A 24,360-nucleotide genomic window follows, 5' to 3' on the forward strand; every position below is an offset into this window, starting at 1 on the left:
AGGAATAGCTTGTTTAGAATAATTTAGGAAATTAGATAAAAATATACATTTGGTCAGAAAGGTGAAGTTCAGATATATGACACGGTGTAGCTATCAAACTGACTCCTTCTGCACACTTTGCAGCAAAATGGATAGTTAAAGTCACACACAACACCAAAATTCCTCAAAATTCATCACACATTTATAAATGCAGGATCAGTAAATTAAAACACTTGAGCAATTTATATATTTTCATGCTCAAAATGTAGTATTCTGTGATGATGTTTTAGCCTGCTGTTTTTTTTAAAATAATAAATCATTTGTTCATAGGCTGCAAGCACTACCCGAAATGCTGGTATTTATTGCCCATACCTACTTGCCCCGAAAGCAAGGAGACTTATGAGTTTAACACATTCTGTTGGATGCGACAGTTTCATAATTTTTCAAGTTTGGGTCCTTTTTTTTTAAATTCATCATTGGAAAGCCAGGGTTTGTTGCCGTACTCTAACTTCTTGCATCACTGAAAGTCCATTGTGCTGGAGGAACTTAGTGGGTCAGACAGCATGTGCGTAGGCAAAGGGATGGTTGATGTTTCAGGTTGAGACCCTGCATCAGGACTGAGAGTGTAGAGGAAAGATAGCCAGTATTAAGAGGTGAAAAGGAGGAGTGAGATGGGCTGGTAGATGAAATGTGGAACCAAGTGAAATGTGGAAGATGGAGGATGGGGTTGTTTTGAGACAGAGGCTGGTCAGTCATGGATGGAAACTGATACAGAAAATAAAGAAAGCATTGGGTGGAGTCCATTGTGCTGTCAGGTAGGGAATTCCAGACTTATGATCCAGCAATGATAAAGTTGGGACATATTTTGAAGTCTGGATAGCTGTGATTTGGAACAGAACAGGAGAACATGGCATTCCCAAGTCCCCGTTGTCTAAACCTTGTCATTCTAGGTGATGATGTCATTGGTTTGGAAGGTGCTGTTGAATATCTAGGAATAACAAATGCTGACTGTGACTCACTGTTGGGACTTCTGCCTCTGAATAGGTTCAGGTTCAAGACATTGCTCAAGCCTTGAGCACAGAATCTAGTTTGACACTTCAGGAGGAAAGCTTGTGGTGGTGTTTCTACATGTCTACTGCTCTTGAAAACATTTATAATGGTGAATGGGAGGTAATCAAGTGGGTTACTTTTTCCTGGAACTTCTGGACCATTGTTGGAGCTGCACTCATCCTAGCAAGTGGGGAGTATTTCATTATGTTCTGGACCAGTGTCTTGTAGATGAAGGAAAGAGTTTGGGAGGAGAGTTTTGCCACAAAATATGAAGCCTCTAACATGTTCCTATTGTCACAGTGCACGTGAGACCAGGTTTCTAGTGAATGGTAATATCCAGGATGTTGATGTTAGGGAATATGGGCAATTGTTCACTGTACCCTCTGTCAGGTACATGCTGAATGCGAGAGCTGTACTGGAAATATCATGGCTAAAGGCACAGCCAGTTTTGGAATATCAAGAGAAGATGGTTAGATTTTCTCTCGTTCAGGATGGCCATTGCCTGACACTTGTGTGGTGTGAATAGTATATGTCATATCACCCCTAGCCTGAATGTTGTCCAACCATTCTACAATATAATATGGGGGTATGGACTTCTGCACATTGAAATGAACCTCATGCAATCAGCAAACGTTCTCTGAGTTGGTGATTTTTTTTTTAAATGGGCCAAACAAATCATTGCTGCAGCAGCTGAAGATGGTTGGATCTATAAACAAATCATTGCTGTGAAACTCCTCCAAGGGTCCTGGGACTGAAAAGAAATTATTGACTTCAATAATCATAACCACCTTCCTCCATATTAAGGCCAGAGCATCCACAGAGTCGTTATGTGATTCCCATTGACTTCAATTTTACTAGGGCCCCTTGATGCTATAATCAAGCCAAATACTCCTTTCTCATTCTCACTTCATGTTCAAAATTCAGCACGCTTGTATCTAGGCTGTAATCAGGTCAGAAGCCCAACAGCCATGGGAGGACATAACAACCTGCTCGTTTAAGTACCCCTTTATAACATTTTCAGTGAATCCTTCTATTAGTCAGCAGATGAAATAAGAATATGGTGAGAGGCCAGGTTGGATGTGTCCTGTTTGTGGTGGGCAAGTTACTTCTGGGTAACTTTCCACTCTTTGGTATGCGTTAGGTGTTGCTGCAATAGCTGAAAGCATGGTTACTTTTGGAGCACTTGAATTCAACATTACAGCCTGGTTGCTGATGGCACCATAGGCTTTGCAGTGTACTCAGGACTTTTCAAAATATCACGTGAAGTGAAATTAACTGAAGACTGGCTTTTCTGATGACTATGGGAAGCCAAAATGCATCATCCTCTTGGCATTTCTGGTTGCAAGTGCTTCAGACTCCTATGCAACCTCCACCACTTGCTTTACAATATATATTCAATAATTAAGAATCTTTAAGATTAATAAGTAAATAAAATTATAACCTTGACAAATAACCAAACCTGTTTTTAATTTACTCTATCAAGATAGTGATGTTATTGTTGACTTTCAGTTGCAAAGATTTCTACTTATACAAATTAAGGTGTCCTAACTTTGAATTCAACTCTTATAAAGTGAGAATTGAATCCCAGAACAAAGATTCAAATTCTCATTTAGATTATGCCTTTCAAAAGATATAACACAGAGAATCACATATGAACCATTCAGCAACTCTTCCCATCTCTGACACTGCAAATAAAATGCTAGTAAATTCTCCGCAGTCTCTTGTCTAAAAGTGCATTCTTCCAACGCTTGTGCATCTTAGTGATTCTTTGAAAACCTATCAGTGGAACTCCATTGACTCCTTGTAATCTAAATTCCCATCTTAATTACAAGAATATGTCTGGAGTTCTAGTTCTTCAGCACATACTGGTTCTACAGTTGGGAACATGGGAAGTGCAGTATTCTATAAAACCCCAGAGTCTGACCTGCCATCAATTATATCCTGGCTAACTGTGAGCTAACTCTTCGTACCCAGCTTTACCAGTTTAAAGCAACATATGAATCATGGTGCTTTGCAGTTAAATCTCAAGGATGAGAATATCTATTCAGTTTATCAAGGCTCATCTCTTAAATTTCATCAACTCACTTCATTTGGTTGCATTTTGAATAACTTTTATTTTAAAACATTGTTTGCCAAATTATTGCACTTTCCAAGTACAGTTTGATCTAGGTTTTCTGTATTCAATACTTCATTAAAAATTATGGGCTATAAAATGATTAAGGAACACTTTATAACACTAACATAATTAATGCTGAAACTATATGGAACATAGAAATGAATGTAAATTAAATTCTAATACAAGGTGCATATAAAACAAACTAAATGTCAGTTTTAAATGTTGATCAACTTTGTCCATTTCCAGCATATAAAATAATTACCTAAATACAGTGCTTTTGCTAATCTAACTTAAAACAATTTAAACACGTTCATATTTTTCAACAGCTCATATTTACTCAGAATACAATTGATGCACCTAGATTTGGACAGATTGGTAAACAATCTATTAACCTAGTGATAACCCTGTCTTTCAAATCATTTGGCACTCAATGAGTTTCAACAATTGTATAAACAGACATACAAATCTAGCTGCATCTAGCACCAATGTAGCTGCGCTGTTAATATTTTTACCCGAAATTTAACTCAGTGTCTTTTTAAACCACAAATGAATGCATGTTCCTTTTGAAGTTGTATAATCTATGATTTTAATTTTGCTGCATTGAGAGAATTATGCTTGGTTAGGCTATCACATTTGACACTTAATCTTGCCATTAGGCTTTCTAACAAAATACCTAAAATTGTTTCAGTTTCATCCATGAGAACTCAACATTCCTCACAGTTGACAGATCATAATTCACCACAAAGATGTCACAGAATTTTGCTCTACAGTATCAACAAATCTACACCTTTAGTAATAACAACTTTTAGGTAATACTGCAACTAAGCAATGACATCTCACAAGCTGACTGGAGTCAGGGGTTAAGGTAGACAGGCATACAATGTTCAAGTCATGGACAAGAAAATACAATATACTGAAAAATGCTGTTGAAGGGCTAAAACTTCAAAGCCACCTGTGCACTTATCATGGCATTATTGCTTCCTTGCAAGTGCTCTTGCTTTTCAACAGTTCCCAAGCTCCAGATATTCAAGTGCCATCAAAAATCAACTCAATTCTCAAACAACACATTAACGCTTTTAGATATTGCTTCTCTTGCCACATTTTTAAATAGAATTCAAGCTCGCCTTCTCATCAATTATATAGTTGTTTGAGAGAACTAAATTCCGCAGATACATTTTGCGTCGTAAACAAGGGGTTCTTAAACAATATCCTTTTCTTAAATATTTGATTTTTACTGGATCTTTGACCATAGATGCAACAATCCCAGTTCTGCTAGTAGAAAGAAGATATGAATTTATTCAGATATTGTTCATTGCTGAATATACAACAATGAAATATGCAAGTGTACAGATTACCATATTCTGCGCTAAAAGCCTTATTCTAACTGCCAAGTGGATCACCAGATATATATGAAACACTTCAATAGTTAGTATTTAAGAGATTGTTCTAGAAATCAATCTTGCACATTTGTTAGTAAATGCATTACACACGGAGTAACACTTCAGACTATCATGTTGATGGTCCACATATTTATGAAATTAAAGTTCACTCTGCAATCTAGGGCAATTACAAACACCAAGGTGTTCCATCTGTACATCAATGTGAAAAAATATTCAAAATCATTTTATCATAAACTAGTTCTGTGTTTTATTGCATAATTACAAGCAAGCTGCTCCTTTATTGGAGGAAGACAATTTTAATCTTAGCACATGTATAAAATGAAAATTTAAGATCACCTTTTGTGTAGCCATTCTTATTCTTTGGTGTCCTTGCACTGAATTCCTATCCTCTTTCCTCTAGGTTTCTGCCTTTGATGAAATTAATACACAACTGGGTTCAGCAATTTAATTCCTTTATATTGAAGCTAAATTATGGTCAAGTCAGTTGTGTTGAACATCCTACTGGCAAATGCTGTTGAGATTTACACATGAGAGAATGGCTGGCTGAATGAAATGCATTAGCAACCTTTTGTTTTTAGAAAGATTACACATATGGGTTGATTGGGCATTGAATTCTGGCCCTGCTATTCTTAATTGCCCCTGAAGATGATAATATCAGCTTCTCGAACTGCCATCGAACTTCCAATGACAATCACCCACATTGCTATAGATTGAGAAATTCCACAAGTTTGATCTATTGACCACAAGAGTAATATAATTCAAAGTTAGGAAGGTCTGCAAATTAGAAGGATACTATCGGATAGTGATGCACCCAAGCTCGTTCAGTTCTAGTCCTCCCAGCCTATAGTAAAGGACTTTGAGAAAAGCACCTTAGCAAGTTGTTGCAGTGTATTTGTAGATGATTGTTGCACATTGCTTTGCCCAAGATCATAAGAATTCTGAGTGCTATTGGAGGCACATTTATCCAGGCAAGTGGAGATTAGTCCATTAAGTGGATGGTGGAAAAGATGTAAATTATTTACACATATATCCATTCTCTGACCTGCTCTTGTAACTACAATGCATGCTGCTGTTGATGGAAGGATTTAGCACTAGAAAATACCATTGAATGTTACAGACCCAATTCACATGTTACAGATGGTCAGTGCTTGGCATATGTGTGGCACAAGTGTCACTTGCCACTTTTCCACCCATGTCTGAATGTTTTTGAGATTTGCTGGCTGCTTGATTATCTAATTGGAACCAAAAGTAAACACTGTTCAACCATCTACAAATGTCCTCACTTTTTATTTTACTTTCAGGATGTGGGCAAAGCTACATTTATTGCTGTTCCCAGATGACCTCAAAGGTGATGGTGAAGCTCCTTGAACTATTGCAGTCCTTCTAATGGTTTTCCCCACAATACAATCAGCCAAAGAGTTCCCACTTTGGGATCATCACTGCTGCATTTTAATTTCAATGTGGTGCAACTTGAAAAGAAAACTCACAGATGCTGGCACTCCAATACGGCTACTGCCTTTATTCTTGGTATATGTGCTGGGTAGGGAGATGTTGTATTAGAAGTTGCTGCAAAGTACTTTCTAGATGTACCCACTGCATCACAATGTGCTGATAATGGAGGGAATAAATGTTAAGGGCAGAGGACTGCATGCCAATCAAATTGGCTGTTTAAGGCTGGATAGCGTAGAGAGCTGCACATCCCAGCAAGTTGAGAGTGCACCATTACACTCCTTACTTTTGCCCTGTAGATGGTGGAAAGGTTTTGGGGGAGTCAGGAAGCAAATCACATACGATGAGATTCACAACCTCTCAGCTACTCTTGATACCACAATATTTACTTGACTGTCTAGTTATTTCCAGACAATGCTGACTGCCATTTTGTTGAAGATGAAGGTCTGGGTGATGGTAATCCCACTGAGTGTCAAGTGTAGGTTGTTAGATTCTTTCTTGTTGGAAATGGCCATTCCCTGACAGTCAATATTATTTACCATTTACAAGACTGCCTGAATGTTATCCAAGTCCTATTGAAAATAGTCATTTTTTAAATGAGCTGTGGAGTTGAATATAGTTATATACTTCTGATCTTACCTTATGGGGAAAGGTATGGAAGGCTGCATTTTGGATATTGCCCTAAGGAACAACTGAACCATTGTCTTTTGTGCAAGATCTTGTGTGTAAACTCTAGCTAGAGGAGAGAATGCCCCTGGATTCCCATTTTCTTCAATTCGACAAGGAAACCTTAATGCCATATGATACCAAGGCAAAATTTGACTGCAAAAATAAGCAATTCTGCCTCACTTCCAAAACTCAGCTTACATCCTGTAAAGTTGTCTGGAGATTAGTCCCAGAGGAACCCAAGCTAAACACCAGTAAGCTGGTTTATAGATGAATGTGAAGCTTGAGAACACTTTCTAAGGCAGCTTCCTCCACTTTGCTGAAGACTGGAACTGATAGGACAATATTTCATCTGTATGCTTTTTGTGGACAGAACATACCAGGACAAATTTCCACATTGCTGGGTGTTTGCCAATATCATAACCGTACAAGAAGAGCATGTTTAGCTTCACAATTCACCTGCAGTACACTGCTGGTGTTAAGTTCTATAGCCTTTGCTACATATTTAGTATTCCCATCTGTTTTTTTGATGTCATGGGGAATTATTTGAATCGGCGGAAGACTGGATTTTACAACAGTGGAAACTGCAGGAAGAGACCAATACAAATGATCTACTGGCAATCCTGGCTGAAAATGGTTGTAAACACTTTAAGCACATTCACCTCACTCATATGTGGCCTCTGCTATCATTGGGGTTTAGGATATTCATAGAGCTGTGTCCATAAGCTGAACTCAGGGATGGCACTAAGTGGTTATCTAAGAGGGTTTCCTTACCCAACTAGAACCTAATGTCATGAGACTTCCTGGGATCTGGAGTCCAAGTTGAGGGCCTTCAAGACCATTCCTTCTTTACTGTACATCACTGTGCCACTTTTCAGGAAGATCTGTTCGGTGAGATTTAGCCAAAGGGTCCTGAATTCTGCTCCATCATTCAATAAGCTTGTAGCTGATCCTGTACCTCCTCACTTTCCCATCCAAATCCCATACTGTCCAAAAATCAATGTCAGCCTTAAATATTATCAGTGATTGAAAGTTCACTGATCTTGAAGATAAAGAATTCTGAAGCTTTACATGCAGTAAAAAAAAATCACATTTCAGTCCAAACTGAGTTAGGTAACTCTTATCCTAAGATTTTGCCCGATTCTGGATTCCGCAGCTTGAGGAAGCAGACACGTGGCACCCTGTCAATCCCTCTCAAACCTTGTACAATTCAATAAAATCATTGTTCAGTCTTCCAAACTCCAGTGACTATTTGCCAATTTTACCTATTCTCTCCTCAAAGCAATCCCCTCATATCAGAAATCAATGTAGTGAAAATATGCTGGACTGACTCCAAGCCAAGTATCTTTTCTTAGGCATGAAGATCAAAACTGCATACAATATTCCTTACAAAATTGCAGCAAGACTTCCTAATAAATGGCAACAGACTTGGAGTTTGCTTTGCCTGTTGTGTTTAGACATTTTTGCCATTCAATAATCAGCACACGAAGATCTCTCTGTGCATCAAAATTTTCTAATTTTGCAGAGTTTTAAAAAACTTTTCTATTCTCCTCACCACATTATACCAGATCTACCACTCTCTTTCTCTTCTTGTTAATGTCTATACCCCTCAGCTGAGACATTGCATTTTACCCAAATTATTAATAACCTGGGAATCGATGAGGGCCCCATACTGATAGCCATGTCATTCTACAAGTAACAGCCTGCTAATCTGAAAGTGACCTATTTATTCCTACTGATTTCTGTGCTTTAATCAATTCTCTTTCCATACTATTACCTCCAGCCTGGTCAAATGCTTTTTCATAATCTGGATGTACTACATCCCTTTAACCATTCTGCTCGTCATTTTATCAGAAAATTCAGATTTGTCAAACATGATTTTCTTTTCTTAAAAGCATGTTGACTTTCCTAAATCATATTATAACTTAAGTAGCCTGTGCCACTAGCTTGATAATGGATTCCAATGTTTTGAAAACATATGTTTTACTTCTGGATTATTTAATTTCTAGATCACTGTTTTATGACTGTATGATGAAAGCAAGATAATTGATGAAGCAGCCGAAGGTCTAGAGCACTCCTCTGAAGAACCCCTGCAGCAATGTCCTGGGCCTGAGGTGTCTGGCCTCCAACAACCACAACCATCATACTTGCATGAGGTACGACTCCAGTCTAGTTCCAGCAACATGGGGATTGCATGATACCAAGAAGCAGTACCCTTAGAAAATGTAGCACTGGAGGGGACCTCAAATGAAATAGATCAAATTGTGCACTAAGTTCTTTGGTGACATTGCAGTATGACAAATTTGGAATAAACTACATTCAGAGAATGTTATTTCCCAAGTAGGTAATCTTCCTTAAAATATTTTGACAGCATGTATCTACTATGGGCAGTGTAAATACACCATATGTTGAAAAAAAACCTTTCAATTTACCCAAAGTACTGTTTGAAATAAAAATACTAATAATTTGGTCTAACGTCAGTGTTAGGGAAATTTCTGGAAAACTATCTTGAGGGACAGGTTAATTTACACTAAGACATGGATTGATCAAGGATTTGTTGGTGGGAGAGTCTATCTGGCTAATTTAATTTAGATTTTTTTTTGAATTAAATATATTGATGAATACAATGGTTTACATGGACTTCATTAAGGCCTTAGATAAGGCCCAACACAGAAGACTGGTCCGAAAGGCCAGAGACTGTGGGATCCAAGGCAAGTTGGATCCAAAATTGGCTTGATAATAGGAAACACAAGATGATGGTGGAGGGTTGCTTTTGTGATTGGAAGTCTGTGACCAGCACATGGATCGGTGCTGGGACCTTTGCTGTTTGTTATATACATTAATGCCTCGGATGTCATTGTTGGAGGAATGATTAGCAAGTTTGCATTTGACTGTAAAATTGGTTGGGTTGTTGATAGTGAGGCAGATAGTCTTTGGCTACAGAATGAAAGTGATCAGTTGATAAATTGGGCAGGGCAAAGGCAGATAGAATTTAATCCTGATAAATGCAAATTGATACAATTTGTGGGATCTAATAAAGGTAGGACCTATTCCATGAAATGGTAGGGTCTAAAGAGTATTGAGGAACAAAGGGATCTTGGTGGAGATCAAGTCCAAAGATCCCCAAAGGTGGCAGCACAGATAAGCACAGGGGTGGTGCAGGCATCATACTTTATGCTTGCCTTCATTAACAGGGGCATAGAATACAAGTTTAGTCTCAGTAAGTCTTGGCAAAATATTAGTCAGGCCACAGCTGAAATATTGTATGCAGTTTTGGTTGCCACACAATAGGAAGGATGTGATTGCGCAGGAGAAAGTGTAGAAGAGATTCATCAGGATGTCACATGGGTTGGAATTTTTCAGTTATGAGGAAAAATTGATAGGCTGGGTTTTCCTTAGAGCAGAGAAGGTCGGGGGTGGGGGGGGGTGTGGTGCTGGTGGGGTGGTGAAAGAGAGGGAGAACCTTATACAAGTATACAGCATTATTTGAGACATAGACAGAGTAACTGAAAGGAAACCTTTCCCCATGGCAGAGGTGTCCAAGACCAGAGGACATGCACTTAAAGTAAGTAATAAGAAATTTAGAAAGGATCAGAGGCAGAATTTTTTCACCCAGAGGGTGGTTGCAATCTAGAACACAATGCCTGAGAAGAGGCAGGGAGGTACTCTCACAGCATTTATGTAGCATCTGGACAGGCACTTGAAAAGCCAGGGCATTTACAACCAAGTACTTGTAAATGGGATTAGTTTGGATAGGTATTTGATGGTCAGCATAGATATGGAGGGCGGAAGGGCCTGTTTATGTGCTGTATACCTCTGTGAAATAAATTTATTAATCAAGGTGAAAAACTAATTTACTTCATGTATTAAATTTACATAGCATCATTAACGCTTCAAGATATAACAGGACTGTTTTCAAAAAAAGTGAAGGTGAACCATATTAAGAAATTAGTGCAGATAACTGAAGCTTGGTCAAAAAGGTAGGCTTTAAAAATGTTTTAAAAGGAGGCAACAAGATAGATAGCCGGAGAGATTTTGGGAGGGAATCCCAGAAGTTGGGGTCTTGGCAGCTAAAGGCATGTCCATCATGCAAATCATGTTCATTGATGCAAATAGCTATCTTCTTTATAATTTCTGTTACTCTATGAAAACTATATTGACTGTAATATATGAAAACATCTTGCAACAGCATATTGTAAATGCTGATGTTCATGTTTATATTGGGAACTATATCAGGCTGTAATATCAACCATTGTCTCCCGCCATCCCCGATGAATTTCTCTTTACGGCAGCACATAACTAGGAACAATCTCTGCTATATTTCCCAGTTAACCATCAACTTGTAACATGGTCAAATTGTGTTCTTTCCATCTCTCCCCATCCCACAATTTGACTCCTAAAGTTAGGAGAGAAAAATAACATTCTGGAAAGCAAGGCTGAAGAAACGGAATTCATGCATGTCAGTTTCCTTGACAACGAGTCATTCCTTAGTTGAAACAGAGTGGATTGTAGCAGCTTTATCACTAGGCTTACTTAACATGCTATTCTAATATACTATATACATTTTACAACAAATATTACACAGCCAATAGTTACCTCAAATTGTTCACAATATACAAATGTCATGTTGTGGGTTTGTTCAGGCAAAATCTACACTTTAGGAGGGGTAACATTTAAATTGTACTCCTAGTTAATTTTCTCATCAATGTTGTAGGAAATATTTCTTGCTCGCCAAAGAGCTTCACTTAAATCTTTAGAACAAGTTACAGTGTATGAAAAGGTAAATCCCTACAAAACCAATAGTCAATTTTCTGTTGCTATTTACTTGCATACTCTGGTAAGCAAACTTATGGCGGAGAATGGAACATGCAAGTTCCAAGCACAAGTAACAGAATGAATAGCATGCTGGCTGCAAATGAGAAAAACAGAGCATGTGTTCACAAGTAAATACTCAAATGGAAAAGGGTGGGAAGTAGTGTCTCACAAGGATTGGTGCAGGGCACTTGTCTTATTCAACAGTTACATGAATAATTTTGAAAGGGAATTGGAAATGCAAATGACATGGACTTTGACTAAATACATGAAAACATTCACAACTTGCAGAGAGGGCATAGCTTTCAAATGAACAATATAAGCAATTGTGTGGGGTTTATTTTGGTAAGGAGATAGGACATACAGCTTGGAAAGAAAGAGCATAAATAGGATAAAGGAGAAATAGGAACTTAGGGTGGTGGGTACACATAAACAAATAAGTAGAAATACAGGCTAATAAGGCAACAAAAGGGACTTGGTGTACCAGTCCAAAAGATCCCCAAAAGGTAGTAGCACAGGTAGACAAAGTGGCGAAGGCGGCGTGTGGAATTCTTGCCTTCATTAGCTGGGGCATAGGATACACGTGCGGGTGTTAATTTCCCAAAGATAAGCAGGCAAGTTTCACAACCCTGATTAAGCCACAGGTAGGTACCGTAAACAGCTATATTAAAAAAATACTGGAGAAGGTTAAAAAAAAATGATGTTGAATCAGAGAGCTTATATCTATCAGGAAGGATAGAATGGCTCGAGCCTCAGTTCAAAATCAGAAGACTGAAGGTAACTTGATAAATATTAAGATTTGAAAAGTTGTGATGGGAAAGGTGAGAAGAGGGTTCCACTTTCAAGAATTTCACAACTAGGAGTCATAAACATAAAGATTTTGTTTTCCTAGGAATAAAAGCTGACCTTGGGGGATAAATGACAACAGACATCCTTGTACTCAAGGGTCCTTCAAATCTGTTCTCCTTTCTGGGAACATGCACCTGAAGGCGAGAGGGACTTCAATGACAAATCATCCCACGCAACTTGCTATCAGAGCGTAGTCTTTTGACAAGTTCTTGGCAGCACAAGCATTTTTCTATAATTGAGTATATATGTAACCATTTGTAGATAGAAATGTTACAATATTTTCTCCTTTACTTTATATATTTTGTCAATAAATCTGAGCATATTAACCTCTATGATGAAGTGTAGTTGCAACATGATTCCATGTTCAGAAATATCAGGAGGCCTACTATACCTTCTTTAGAAGACAAGCTTAATGGATTGAGTTAATTGTCAAATGTGAACTACATTAATTGGAACTCCATTATGCAATATCATCTTGTTCAGGAATAAAGCAAATTTTGAAAAATCAGTGAATTCAGGAGACTTGAACTGAAATTATCAAACTGATTCTGGGAAAAGCCTTTTAAAGCTTCATGTGCTTTACAATCCTGGTTAATCTATCAAGGTGTACATCTTCTGAAGCTACATTCCTTTCCTACTAACAACATCAAATCAGGGATGCAAAAATATTAAACACTTCTAAATGCTGAAGCTTTCTCACAGGCTATCTATAAAGCACCTTGTAATGTCTAATTGTTTAAAATCTATTCCAGATCTTTTCTTCCTTTCTATTTAATAGAGTAAGGTTCATGCATTCCTAAACAGAATCAGTTGAGAAAGCCTGGTCAGCTATTGTCATATAGTAGTCATTCTCACTTTCTTGTCTTTTTCCTATGTAATTAAATTGAGATCATGTTTATACTCTTAACAGGCATTTTAAAAATTCCATAGAACTAGATACAAAGGAAGAATTTCCAATGTTCCCTTTACTCATTCTTTCAACCACCATCACCTTCCTATTTCTACAGGGCTAGAATAGCTTAAGCAGCAATTTATTTAGCTATTGTGAGAGCTTGCTGTGCACAAAAGGTTAGCATTTTTGCCCTTATAAGTAACAACGCTTTGTAAATAACTCACTGCCTGTGAAGTCCTTTCTAGTATATGGAGGGTATGAAATAGCATTAATACAAGTTCTTTTTTCCTCCCACGTAATGCAGGTTTTACCCAAGCACAAAATAATTAAAAACAATTAAAAAAGTAGCAATTCATTGAGAATGCAACTTGGTATCATGTTATTTTTAAAAGTTTTTCCTTCTTCAGTTGACTGACAACATCCTTGTATAAGTAATCATTAACCATAGATTTAGAAACGTAATGTGGCACTTTTAATTTAGTCTGATGTTACAATTATGCAAATTAAGTATCCAAGCCCTTACTTTGATATAATAGTCAATAGATTACCTAAGGCTAATTTGGGGTCAATAATGCAAAGGTTAAAGTACTATCCACACCTCTCAGGGACATAGGTTTGAAGACAGCTCAAGTTCATAATTCTTTTTGAAATGAAACAACGCTCTGGTTAAGCAGCATCTGTGGAGCAAATAAAATGAGTTAAGCTTTCAGGTCGATAAACTGGTAAATGCTGCATGACCATCTGAATATTTCTTGCATTATCTGCTATATTTTAGAATTCCAGCATCTGCAATTTTCTTTTTGCTTTTTGATGAGCAGTTTTGCTCTTTGGCTCTGTGCATCAGCCATTCGTCTAAAGACCTCAGCCCACAACTCAAAGCTGGAACTAATTAGCAATCTCACTCAATATGAAGACCACTACGGTAAGATGTAAAAAAGTTGATATTGGTCATGTAGAAGATGCACTTTTCTGGATTCCTAATGGAAGCTTTGCTCTGCAAGTGCCCTGAGTTGTACCAGAGTACAGGATTCCTAATGCTTATGAAAGTTGGACTATATATTTTTCTCTCTCTAGAAGCTGTTTGTGATAAGTTAGGACACTGTGCTGATTGCCAGGATTCAAAATGTCAGGATCAGTACATGGAATGAAAATGAAATTGGACATATCAGTACTTACAAGCTCACATCCCCCAAATTTTTTAATTGTAAATGTATTTTTTGATTTACACCAAATAAAAATATACACTGATCATTTCATGTAAGAGAATGATATTAAATCTTTTATCATCACATCTATGGATATTAAGCTTGTATAGCAAGTTTTGGAGTAATCTTAAAATCTCACAAAAACCTCCGTTCAAATTTGGAATCTTGAAATGGTTTAATTATAAATACTCGATAAAGATGCAATAAAATTACAATTAAGTAAATAAAACCATAAAATAATCAAACTGTAGTCACTTGGGTAGAATATGGAATTCCCAATTTGTTACAACTATCACAAGCAAGGTGACTGATTGAAGGTTATCACAAGAGACAGCAAATCATAAGATTAAAAAACCTGAAAATGTAATCATTTGGACACAAGTACTCCATGCCTTCGAACAAATTGCTGGAGTTATTTAATGCCATACTCCAAATCTTGGTGAAAGCCTCAATTGTATAATGACTTGACTCAGTAAATATGATCATCAGCTGTATTCATAAAGATGTGATATTTTAAGTTAACAAAGTTAGCAAAACTAGTAGAGCTGCTGCCTCACAGCCCCAGAGATCCATGTTCAATCCTGACCTCAAGTGCTGCCTGTGTGGAGTTTACATGTTCTCCCTGTGATCCAATAAGTTTCCTCTGGATGCTCCAGTTTCCTCCCATATCCCAGAGAAATGCAAATTAATTTGCCACTGCAAATTGCCCCCAGTTGGGTGGTGTTATCTGGGAAGAGTTGATGAGAATTAGGGGAGACAATAAAATATGGAATTAATGTAGGATTAGTCTAAATGGGTGCTTGATGGTCAATGCTGACTTCATGGGCCTGTTTCTGTGTTGTACTTCTCAATGTCTTTGGTAGGTCATTGGGAGAAACAGTACTACTTGGAGAATAAGAAAAAGTGAGAGTGGATAGCCTAAGGCTAACAGAGTGAATGTCAGTGAAGAACCTGAAAACACTAACAGTAACTTGAACATATGTCTTAAACTGACAGGAAAATACAGGCAAATAAAAATCAAAGTGATGGAAAAAGAACATGCAATTTTTAAAATCAGGCAAATATATTGAAACATCCATGTAATATAGCTTCCCCCCCCCCCCCCAAATGCGAGCCTATACAACAGCATACCACTGTACTGATCATATTGGTCACATCAAGAGAACAGAACTCCTCCACTATCTTGGTGGACTGGAGAAAAGCAGTTGAGTCAGACCAAGTAAAAGATCATCTAACTCCCTGGATCAGAAAACTGCACAGTGTAGAGACCTAAAATGTGCTCTTTTATAAATGATTCATTTACATATTTATTTACCACGCAACAAAGCAGTACATGTTACTCGAAAAAGGTGATCAAAAGAATAAAAGTATTTAGTTCTGCATAATCTAAACACAGTTATTTTTCAGACACAGGTTATATTAAATCTTGCTTTGTACAAATTTGACTTTCCTGTCTCTTTTAGTAAAAGGCATCGGGTTGTTCAATCTGCAGAAATGCAAATTGAATCAAGTTCACAGCTGGTTTCAATTGAGGCAGACTGAAATTTTTTTTGCATCATTAATGGAGTAAACAAATGTGATAACTATGCCGCATTGATGATTATCACACTACTTTTTAAGTGGACTGCCAATTTCAAGTTAACCATGCCCAATGTATGTCTAATATGTCAAATTTAAGCGGAGTACGTCATGAAACAGTTGAATGTCAATATTATAAATTGCAAAGAATAACTATTCCAATTTGAGATAAATGTTTAATTTCTGAGCAAGTCTCATAAGAGTACAAAAGTTCTGTCTATTATGATGCATGCTTAAATCTCAAATTTATTTCAATTATTTAAATAAAATTGTCCCACTTAAACAATTAGAAGGTTAATACCCTTGAGGACTGAAAGTAACTTTTTTTAAAAAAAAACTTTAGGAAAATTATAGTGCCAGTATTCATCTCATTTGTTGTTATCAGTTCATTACTGCTAATATCAATGGTATCGCATTTTGTACTTTTGAGATCCATTTGATGCAATACAAGGATCTTGCCATCAAAATCTCAAGCACAGAGTGGGCATAGCAAAGGGTAGGTTTTGAATGACTCAAGACTCAGTCAGAATATTCTGTCTAAATGTAGGCGCCTTCAAAGTTCTACATTTAAAATAAATTGCCAGATTTTGTGGAATGTTAAGTAATTGCAATCTGAACTTTCATATCTGCTCAAAGAGTGATACAATACAGTGCATATGCCATTTTTCTGTATTTGCATTGATATTTTTGTTATAGTTGAAATTATCTTACAAAATTTTTCTGAACTGCCATAATAAATTCATTAATTTTTCCTAGTCCATGAATAGTATTGCAAAATTTGCATGTTATATAGTGGCAGCTGTTGACATCTTCACATGGAAAAAGAAAGAACTTGATGCCTGAACTCTATATCAAATACTTAATTATTTGATCCATTGCCTTCCAGGCAATGTTTGGCAGTTTTATTAAATACAATGTCAACAATAATACTCAAACCAATCTTCAAGTTGTGGACAAAAGAGCAAATTAAACTTCTGGAAAATGGTTATATAATTCAATTATAAATGAGGCATGAATCCGCAACAAGTGGCAAGTTATCAGGTAGATTAAATTGATAATTACTTGCCCCGTAAACTAAAGTTCAAAGGTAACTGGCATCCTTTTCTGGGCTTGTACAACATTTCCATCTGACAAATAAGTGCCGAAGCACTGCTTCAGAATCAGTAGTTTACACTTCATAACGTATAAAAAGAACAACAATAATTCTAAGAGAAAAGCTACACGTTTTATTCAAAGAAAATCTTGTAAAATATTAACCTGAGAATTTTGTCAATGCTATCTTATAAAAAGAAACTCCTATAAAGCCATTATGCATTGGGAAGCTTGGAAGTATTCAAAAATCAGCAAACATCAACATTGTGGTATCCCTGCATTACATTGAAGCAATCTGAACAGTTACCTGCATTCCATCTTAATAGCATATTCCAACAAAATAGTCTACCACCAAAGATTCTCAAAAGGAATTTATTAGGATTGTGAAAATACAACAAAAAATATTTCTAAAACTTCTAAAATTAACTTCATTTCTGACAATTAAAAATTAAATCAGCACCATGCTTAATTGATATTAAATGGCAGTAAATCAGTCAAATATTTTAGGTAAAACTTTTGAAACAGACCGGAAAGGTAATGGTATCACATTTTGACATTTAGCAAGTTTTACAAACTGAGACTTTAAACTTAGAGCAAAGAAACTTACTACCATACTATTTTTTGGTTTTCTTTTAATTGGCTCCTACTCAAATAATGTAAAACAGAAAATTAATTCCAAATTTGACTTCTTGCCAAAAATGTATTTTGTTTATGCACAAGCATTTTTCTTGAATAATAAAAGTGCTTTTCTTCAAAGAAGTTGGTAAAGATGGGAATTCAGTTCAAACTTTAGAATTTTAACGAGTGTACATCAATAAGGCTTGCAAAAGGAAAACGGGTGAAAGAAAAAGTATAAAATTAATATTTAAGAATCTCAGTTATTGCACATCACTCATCTACTGAATTTGCATCACGACACCTTTTGAATCTGTGGCATCTTGCAAAATGACAGCTATTAATGCAGCAGGATTCTACTCAACTTTTATGCACAATTGAGGCCAACTCTAGCGGCTTGGCTGCAAGTCAAATGCACTGCAAAATATAAGGTTGTTTTCAAACAGATAGTCCTATTCTAAAAGTCTGTACAGACTTCAGTCTGAGAAAAGCCATTTTGTGGAACATTTTTGAGCCATATTGGTTATCGCTGCTTATGAAAATAGCCATATTTGATGTTTATTGCCACTAAGAATATAGTGGTATTCAGACAAGGCAGAGTGGCTTTCAGTGAATACTATTCAAGCCAGTACCAACCGTCTTGGCCTGATTAAAGCCAATGTGTCTTTGAACTGCTGCACTGCAAAGCTGCTGGCACTTGAAGCAAACTGGCAAGCCCACAAATTCAAAATCACATACAATATGAGTGGAGGTGGGGCAGGTTTCAGCTCACAACTTAAAACAAGGGCTGCCATAATAATTATTACATAGTTCATAAATTATCTTAAAAAAAGGACTTCAGCTGTTTAGAATTGGATTTATGAGTTTATACTACCAGTTATTAACCTCCTTTACAATCTTGACTTAATTTAAGTAAATTTACATTTGATTGCATTTCTGATCGTCTGCTGTAATTTTGTTTCCAAATTAAGGTGCTACCTGTGTGAAATCTACTAGTCTGGGCTGGATTACTTTGCCTTGTTTGGCAGTAGGATTGGATAAATCAGAATCTGAATGACTTGTTTGCAGTTGATAAAAGAATGGGGTGATGGGGATGGAAATCCATTAATAAAATTGGATGCCTCATAAATATGCCTGTTCAATGCATTTATATACAGAGGCAATATAAATAAATTTTAAAGAAAACCTATGCAAATATCTGATATTCAATTTTTAATATTTATATAATAACAACTGAACAGTGATAGGGTTAGTGATGTTTATTGCCCAATTTCACACTAGTTACAACAGCGCTGCTGAAAATGTTGTGCTACATGAATAACACATCTCAAATTACAGTAGCACCTAATTGTTTTTGCAAGTAGTAAAAGGCAACTGGCTGGGCAAGTACTGGCAATGTCTGTTAAATTCAGTATTATAAAAAAATACAAAAATTATGCATCAAATGTTACAATAAAAATTACTTGATGACACATTGCCATGTGTTGAATCTTAGAACCATCAAGTGGTAGATGAGAAATATCTAGGTTCACAACTATCAAGAAATATCTACAATAAATGGCTAAACTTCAGTTAAACAATGAAATTTGAATGTGCGTAATGGTAATATTTAATACCCTATGTATATATTTTACTGTACAAATATTCAGGAAGGTTTTAAAACTTTATGCAAGATGTGGCTCTGACTTAAATGGCTGGAGCCAGGAATTATTGGTTACAAGTTTAGAACAAAGCAGCCCTTGCTTTACTCACGACAGAAAAGCAGAGTCCTAAAAACTTTACCACAATGGTTGTAGGAATTCTAGAAACAAACCACACGAAAGCCAAATAGTCTAAACTATATAACAAAGAATTTTATCTCTACATAATCCAAATGACAAGGTCACAACTGACTGAAAAACTACAGAAAAAAAAAGCTGGGGAAAGCCCAGAAAGAATGAAACATGACCTTTACAGTGATTAATGATCTAGAATGTATGTAATACTTTCAAACTTGCCAGCAACAGATAATTCACATGAATGCAACAGTCACTAGCAATCAGTAAGACATGTAAAACATTTTTGATAGGTTGTACTGCAAAAAGAAAACAAACCAAATTATATATATATTTATATTTATATATGTTAATACTGTGATGCTATAAAGTGCAGAATAATCTGTGCCTTTAGAATGTTCTAAAATACAACATTAACCAAACAGGAAATGTAATCTGGAAGAGTTGGCCCCCATAAATTGACATGTCACTCACTCAGATTTCCACTTAACGTTAACTTGACCCCTTCCCCCTACAAAGCAAATGAATGCAATTTCCTCTCTTTACAGGCAACAGTAATTTAGGCAATAGCTTGCTACATGAATGCACTCACATTAAAAATTCCCTATCAATTGTTAATTATGTACCATCTGATAGAATGCATATAATTTGACAACTAATCTAAATACATTAAATACCAGAAACTCACATTCACAGTTAAGAGCAAAATTATCATAACCTAACTTAAAATGTGCTACTTGCTTTGTTAATCATAGGTTAACATTTGTCTGTAAAAATCAAACAACTTTGCAGTTTTCATTTAAATGCCTTTTTTAATAATTTGCTTCATGTTCACAGAAGTTCCACTGACCAGTTTTATGTTTAAGGTCCAGATGCAATGCATATTGTATAAAAGAGAGCACTTCTTAATAGTTTTACCTTGCATGAATAAACCTATGTACCTTTTAACTCTACAGACTTCGGCATTACATTTAACAAAGCTCAGACACACAGCATGCCTAGCCCTCATATATACACATCTCTAATCACAGGTATATAGGGTGTCAAATATACTATAACCTCCGTATAATGTTTGAAATTTGGTAACAAAATGAGAAAACTAAAAATATTATTTACGTGTTCTTCTAAAATATCTCTCATTTTGTGCTAAGTCAAATGTTAGCTCACATGAAAAGGACTTATTTCATTATAATTCAGCATATTATCTGACGATTGCAAACACTTTTAATAGCTTGAACGTGTACAAAAGTCTTGGTTAATCAGGGAAATAAACACTCAGTTTTTTTTATCAAGTAGGAAACACAGTTCATAATGTTATTACTTAGCAGCTGCTTACGGTTTACACGGTTGATAAGTGGACGAACATCCAGCGATGGGTGACAAGTCGAACTGTCAGTTGTGGAGGTTTGGTGGGTGGTGCTCCCTCGGAGTTAAACAGTTACAGTTTTACAGGAAGAGTTTTTAATTACAGTTATATCAGTCTTCCTCCCCATCATCTCCGGGAGCTTCCTCTTGCTGTTCAGACCTTTTCTCCCGCTGTTTCTCCTGTATTTTCTTCATTTCCTCTGCGTATTTACTGAAAGTATTTCCAAACTTGGCCCACACTTTATAGGGTATCGTGATAGAATTGCGGTACGATGGTTTCACCTCACTTACTCTCATAAAAACGCCATACTTGTTTGACCCAACGTCAAAGAAAAATCGCTTGTTGTCCACAGTGAGCGATGTCCCTTCGGGCAGCTCAGTGGGTTCCTCTTCGATGCCATAATCGTCGATTAGTTTAGCGAGTGCATCACGGAATTCAATCAGCCCCTGAGCGGGGAGGGCGATAGTTTGACCCTGCGAACCAAGGCCATGTCCCCGGTTCACGGTCTGACGAATCCGTAGGAACCGGCCCCGTTGGTTCTCTTTTAAATCCATGTAATATTTGCGGTTTTCCCGCACCAAGAATTCACTTTTCAGAGCTCGCCTCGGCTCGTCCGTCTGCATGTCCGGGTTGCTGGGGCCGAGCTGTGCGTAATGTTCGATGAAATCGCCCAGGTAGTCGCGGAACTCCACAGCAACAGACATGGAGAGAGTTAGACGACTTTTATTGCCTCCCGCTCCCACCTCCGCTATCTTTAGGAAGCGGCCTTTCACATTCTGCTTCACGTCCAGGTAGAAGCGCTTATTCTGAATGTCCACCCTCTTGGAAGCCAATTCCTGCGTCTCCTGCTGCAGCTGTTGCAAGCTGGAGCTGGCCGCCCCTTGCTCGCTTCCACTGTCTCTATCCGCCATGATGGTAGCCTTCTTCCAAACTCCCAGCAGCCGGCGATCTCGCGAGACTGCAGCAAGGCAAGAGACATTTCGTTAGAGGCCTCCTCATTGGGCGAGGTTTCCAGAGTAGCGCGCCGCCCGCCAATCGCCAGTTCCCTTACAACCTCCCGACCTCGCGGTCTGTCTCCAACTGCTCAAGTATCGCAGAAAGCAGCTGATGTCTGCCCTCGACAAAGTGAGACATTGAACATCGATAATGTGGGCAAAGTGATGGGAACGGATTTCACTCCCGTTCGATTACAGTCAGGATTTTAAGTCATCAGATTTTTCTACCATAGGTAATTGTTCACTGCTATTAAAAGTCTCCCGCAATAATATTATAATATGTTAATTTGGGAATAGGTATTTATTACCTGATAATTAAGTCAATTTTTGAGAAACATTTAAACTCAGCAAATGTTGAAACATAAACAGAATACCAAAGGTAATGGAACTATGTTATTGTGATACATATAAATAACAGCAGTTGATAACCAAAATGGCTGCATTCCCTAATGAATCCGTAAACCTATTACATACATATAATACAGTAAATAAATTAAAAGTGCTTAAGGTAGTGGAACTCGTTCCAGTTCAGTGACTCTTTTAATCGTTATTGTATTTTGCTTATGAAATATTATGCATATGTCAAATGAAACTTTCGTTAAAAAGCATCACTTTTACCACAAGCTGGAAAACTACCAAAAAGTCGAAACTGGAATAAATTATACGACGCTTTTCATATTTTCTTACCATCAATCCGTTTATTTAATGGGGTAATATGGATAGTACTCCAAGTTACGATGTTAATTTAACACTTATTCGGAAACATTTCTAATTGGTAATCAAAAAGTTACTTTACTCTGATACTTTCCTGTATTTTACGTGAAATCACGTTACAGAAAACGAAAGACTGTACACCCGGCATTTTCTGAGCTGGGGGTCAAAATAAGTAAATTTATTTTCAAATATAAGATAAAAACAAAATGCTGGGAATTAGCAGGTCTGGCAGCAGCTGCGGGGAGAGAAACATAGTTAACGTTTCAGTTCTATGACTTTCCATCAGAATTTTAGTTTTCAAGTATATTTACAAACCATGTTCAGAGCAGTTTGCGTATCTGCCTTACTCTATCATGTTTTGATTGAAAATCATCATTATGGATAAATATAAACGAACGACGTGTTATCAAAGCAATTACAAATATTACATTGCGACTTTATTGTCCGTTTAGTAATGTTTACACGCTGTTCGTTAAAATTAAATATAACGATAAAATTTTGGGATTTCGATATGCTTTAATATTTTTCAAGATTTCGTGTATTCCCCTATTGTAATTGATCAGTTGTAAACGTTACTGATCAATAACAAGTCTAACGTTTACCATAAACCTTCAAATATGTCCGACAAAATCGAAACATCTCACAATGTAAATGATTAATCTAATCTCTAACATCATTTGCATTTAACCATATTCTCGTACAAAAGATCCTAACAGTTTAAAACTCAGATAAAAGTTGATACATTATAGACCTTCACGTAAAGAGATCAAAAACTAAGAATATTAATTTTTGTGAAGTGATTCGAAAGAAAAGAAAACAGTTTTGTATATAGTTACAAATTCATCAAAAGATGTAAGCTCTCACAACATTTAGCAACGAGTTCTATTTTCCACGATGAAAGCGAAATTATACAAATAACTGCTCTTTTCTATGAGATACTATTGAACATTGATTATGTAGTCATTATATTCATCATCTTTTCCCTTGCTGGTTTCTGAGCTAAAATTGGTGCAGCCTGGATGCAATAGAAGCCTTTTATCTTGCCCATCATTTTGTAGATTGTACAATTTCTAGTTCGACTCATTATTTGTGTAAATAGAAACTTAATTACTTGAAGAAAAAAGATGCCGTGTTCGTAAACACATCGATCGCGGTGTTGGGAGGAGAAAAGAGTTTCTGAAATGGGAAACATTCCCGATTTCTAAGAAACAAACAGTATTCAATAAACTGTTTATAGGGGTTGCCGAAGAGTTTGATATCTATGCTACAGATTACGATTTCACTTTCAGCCACAAACTTCACATCGTATTGAAATTGGAAATATATTTTAAAAAAGCCAGTGCTGAACTCCGCCGGCCATTTGTTAAATTAAACATAATTTAATTCAAATTCGCGGGAAATGAAATTATTCAAATTAAAATATGTTCGTAATGCGAAAAAGTTCCAATTAAGCTTCTTTTTATAACGAATTTATTTATTTCAATTTATATTTCTTTTCACTTAATTAACTAGCTTTAAGCCACGATTGATCCTAATTCCGTTTACTTTTTCACTTAGTGCCAATATTTACTTCGAATGACAGCATTTCATCCTTTAAAATAAACGCGCGATTGATAAATACTAAAAAAGGATTTAATTTTCCACTTTTAACCTGAAATTATCCATTTACTTTCCGTTAACAGACAGAAGTCAGAATATTGCAATAACCAATACATTATCAGAATATCACAGTCTTTCTCATCGATCAGAATTTCTGTAACATTGTGAAGGATGCATCAAATAAAACATCCTACCAAAATTATCCCAA

At 36.5% G+C, this 24,360-nt stretch overlaps 1 protein-coding gene across 2 annotated transcripts in view; it reads right to left on the reverse strand.

The window, feature by feature from the left end:
* puraa (purine-rich element binding protein Aa) overlaps nt 1–24,360 on the reverse strand; it is a 28,767-nt gene that overhangs the window by 2,351 nt on the left and 2,056 nt on the right. The window contains exon 2 of one of the 2 annotated variants that reach the window (XR_007956258.1): nt 20,815–21,802. Coding sequence is in view for 1 of the 2 variants with exons in the window: in XM_052014905.1 (XP_051870865.1) it covers nt 20,955–21,755 (801 nt within the window). In the remaining variant the exon portion in view is untranslated. Of the gene's footprint in view, nt 1–17,442; nt 21,803–24,360 lie in introns of those variants that run through there. The other variant, XM_052014905.1, reaches the window with a different exon arrangement.

The sequence above is a fragment of the Pristis pectinata genome, chromosome 4, assembly GCF_009764475.1.
Source record: "Pristis pectinata isolate sPriPec2 chromosome 4, sPriPec2.1.pri, whole genome shotgun sequence".
Classification (NCBI taxonomy): Eukaryota; Metazoa; Chordata; class Chondrichthyes; order Rhinopristiformes; family Pristidae; genus Pristis; species Pristis pectinata.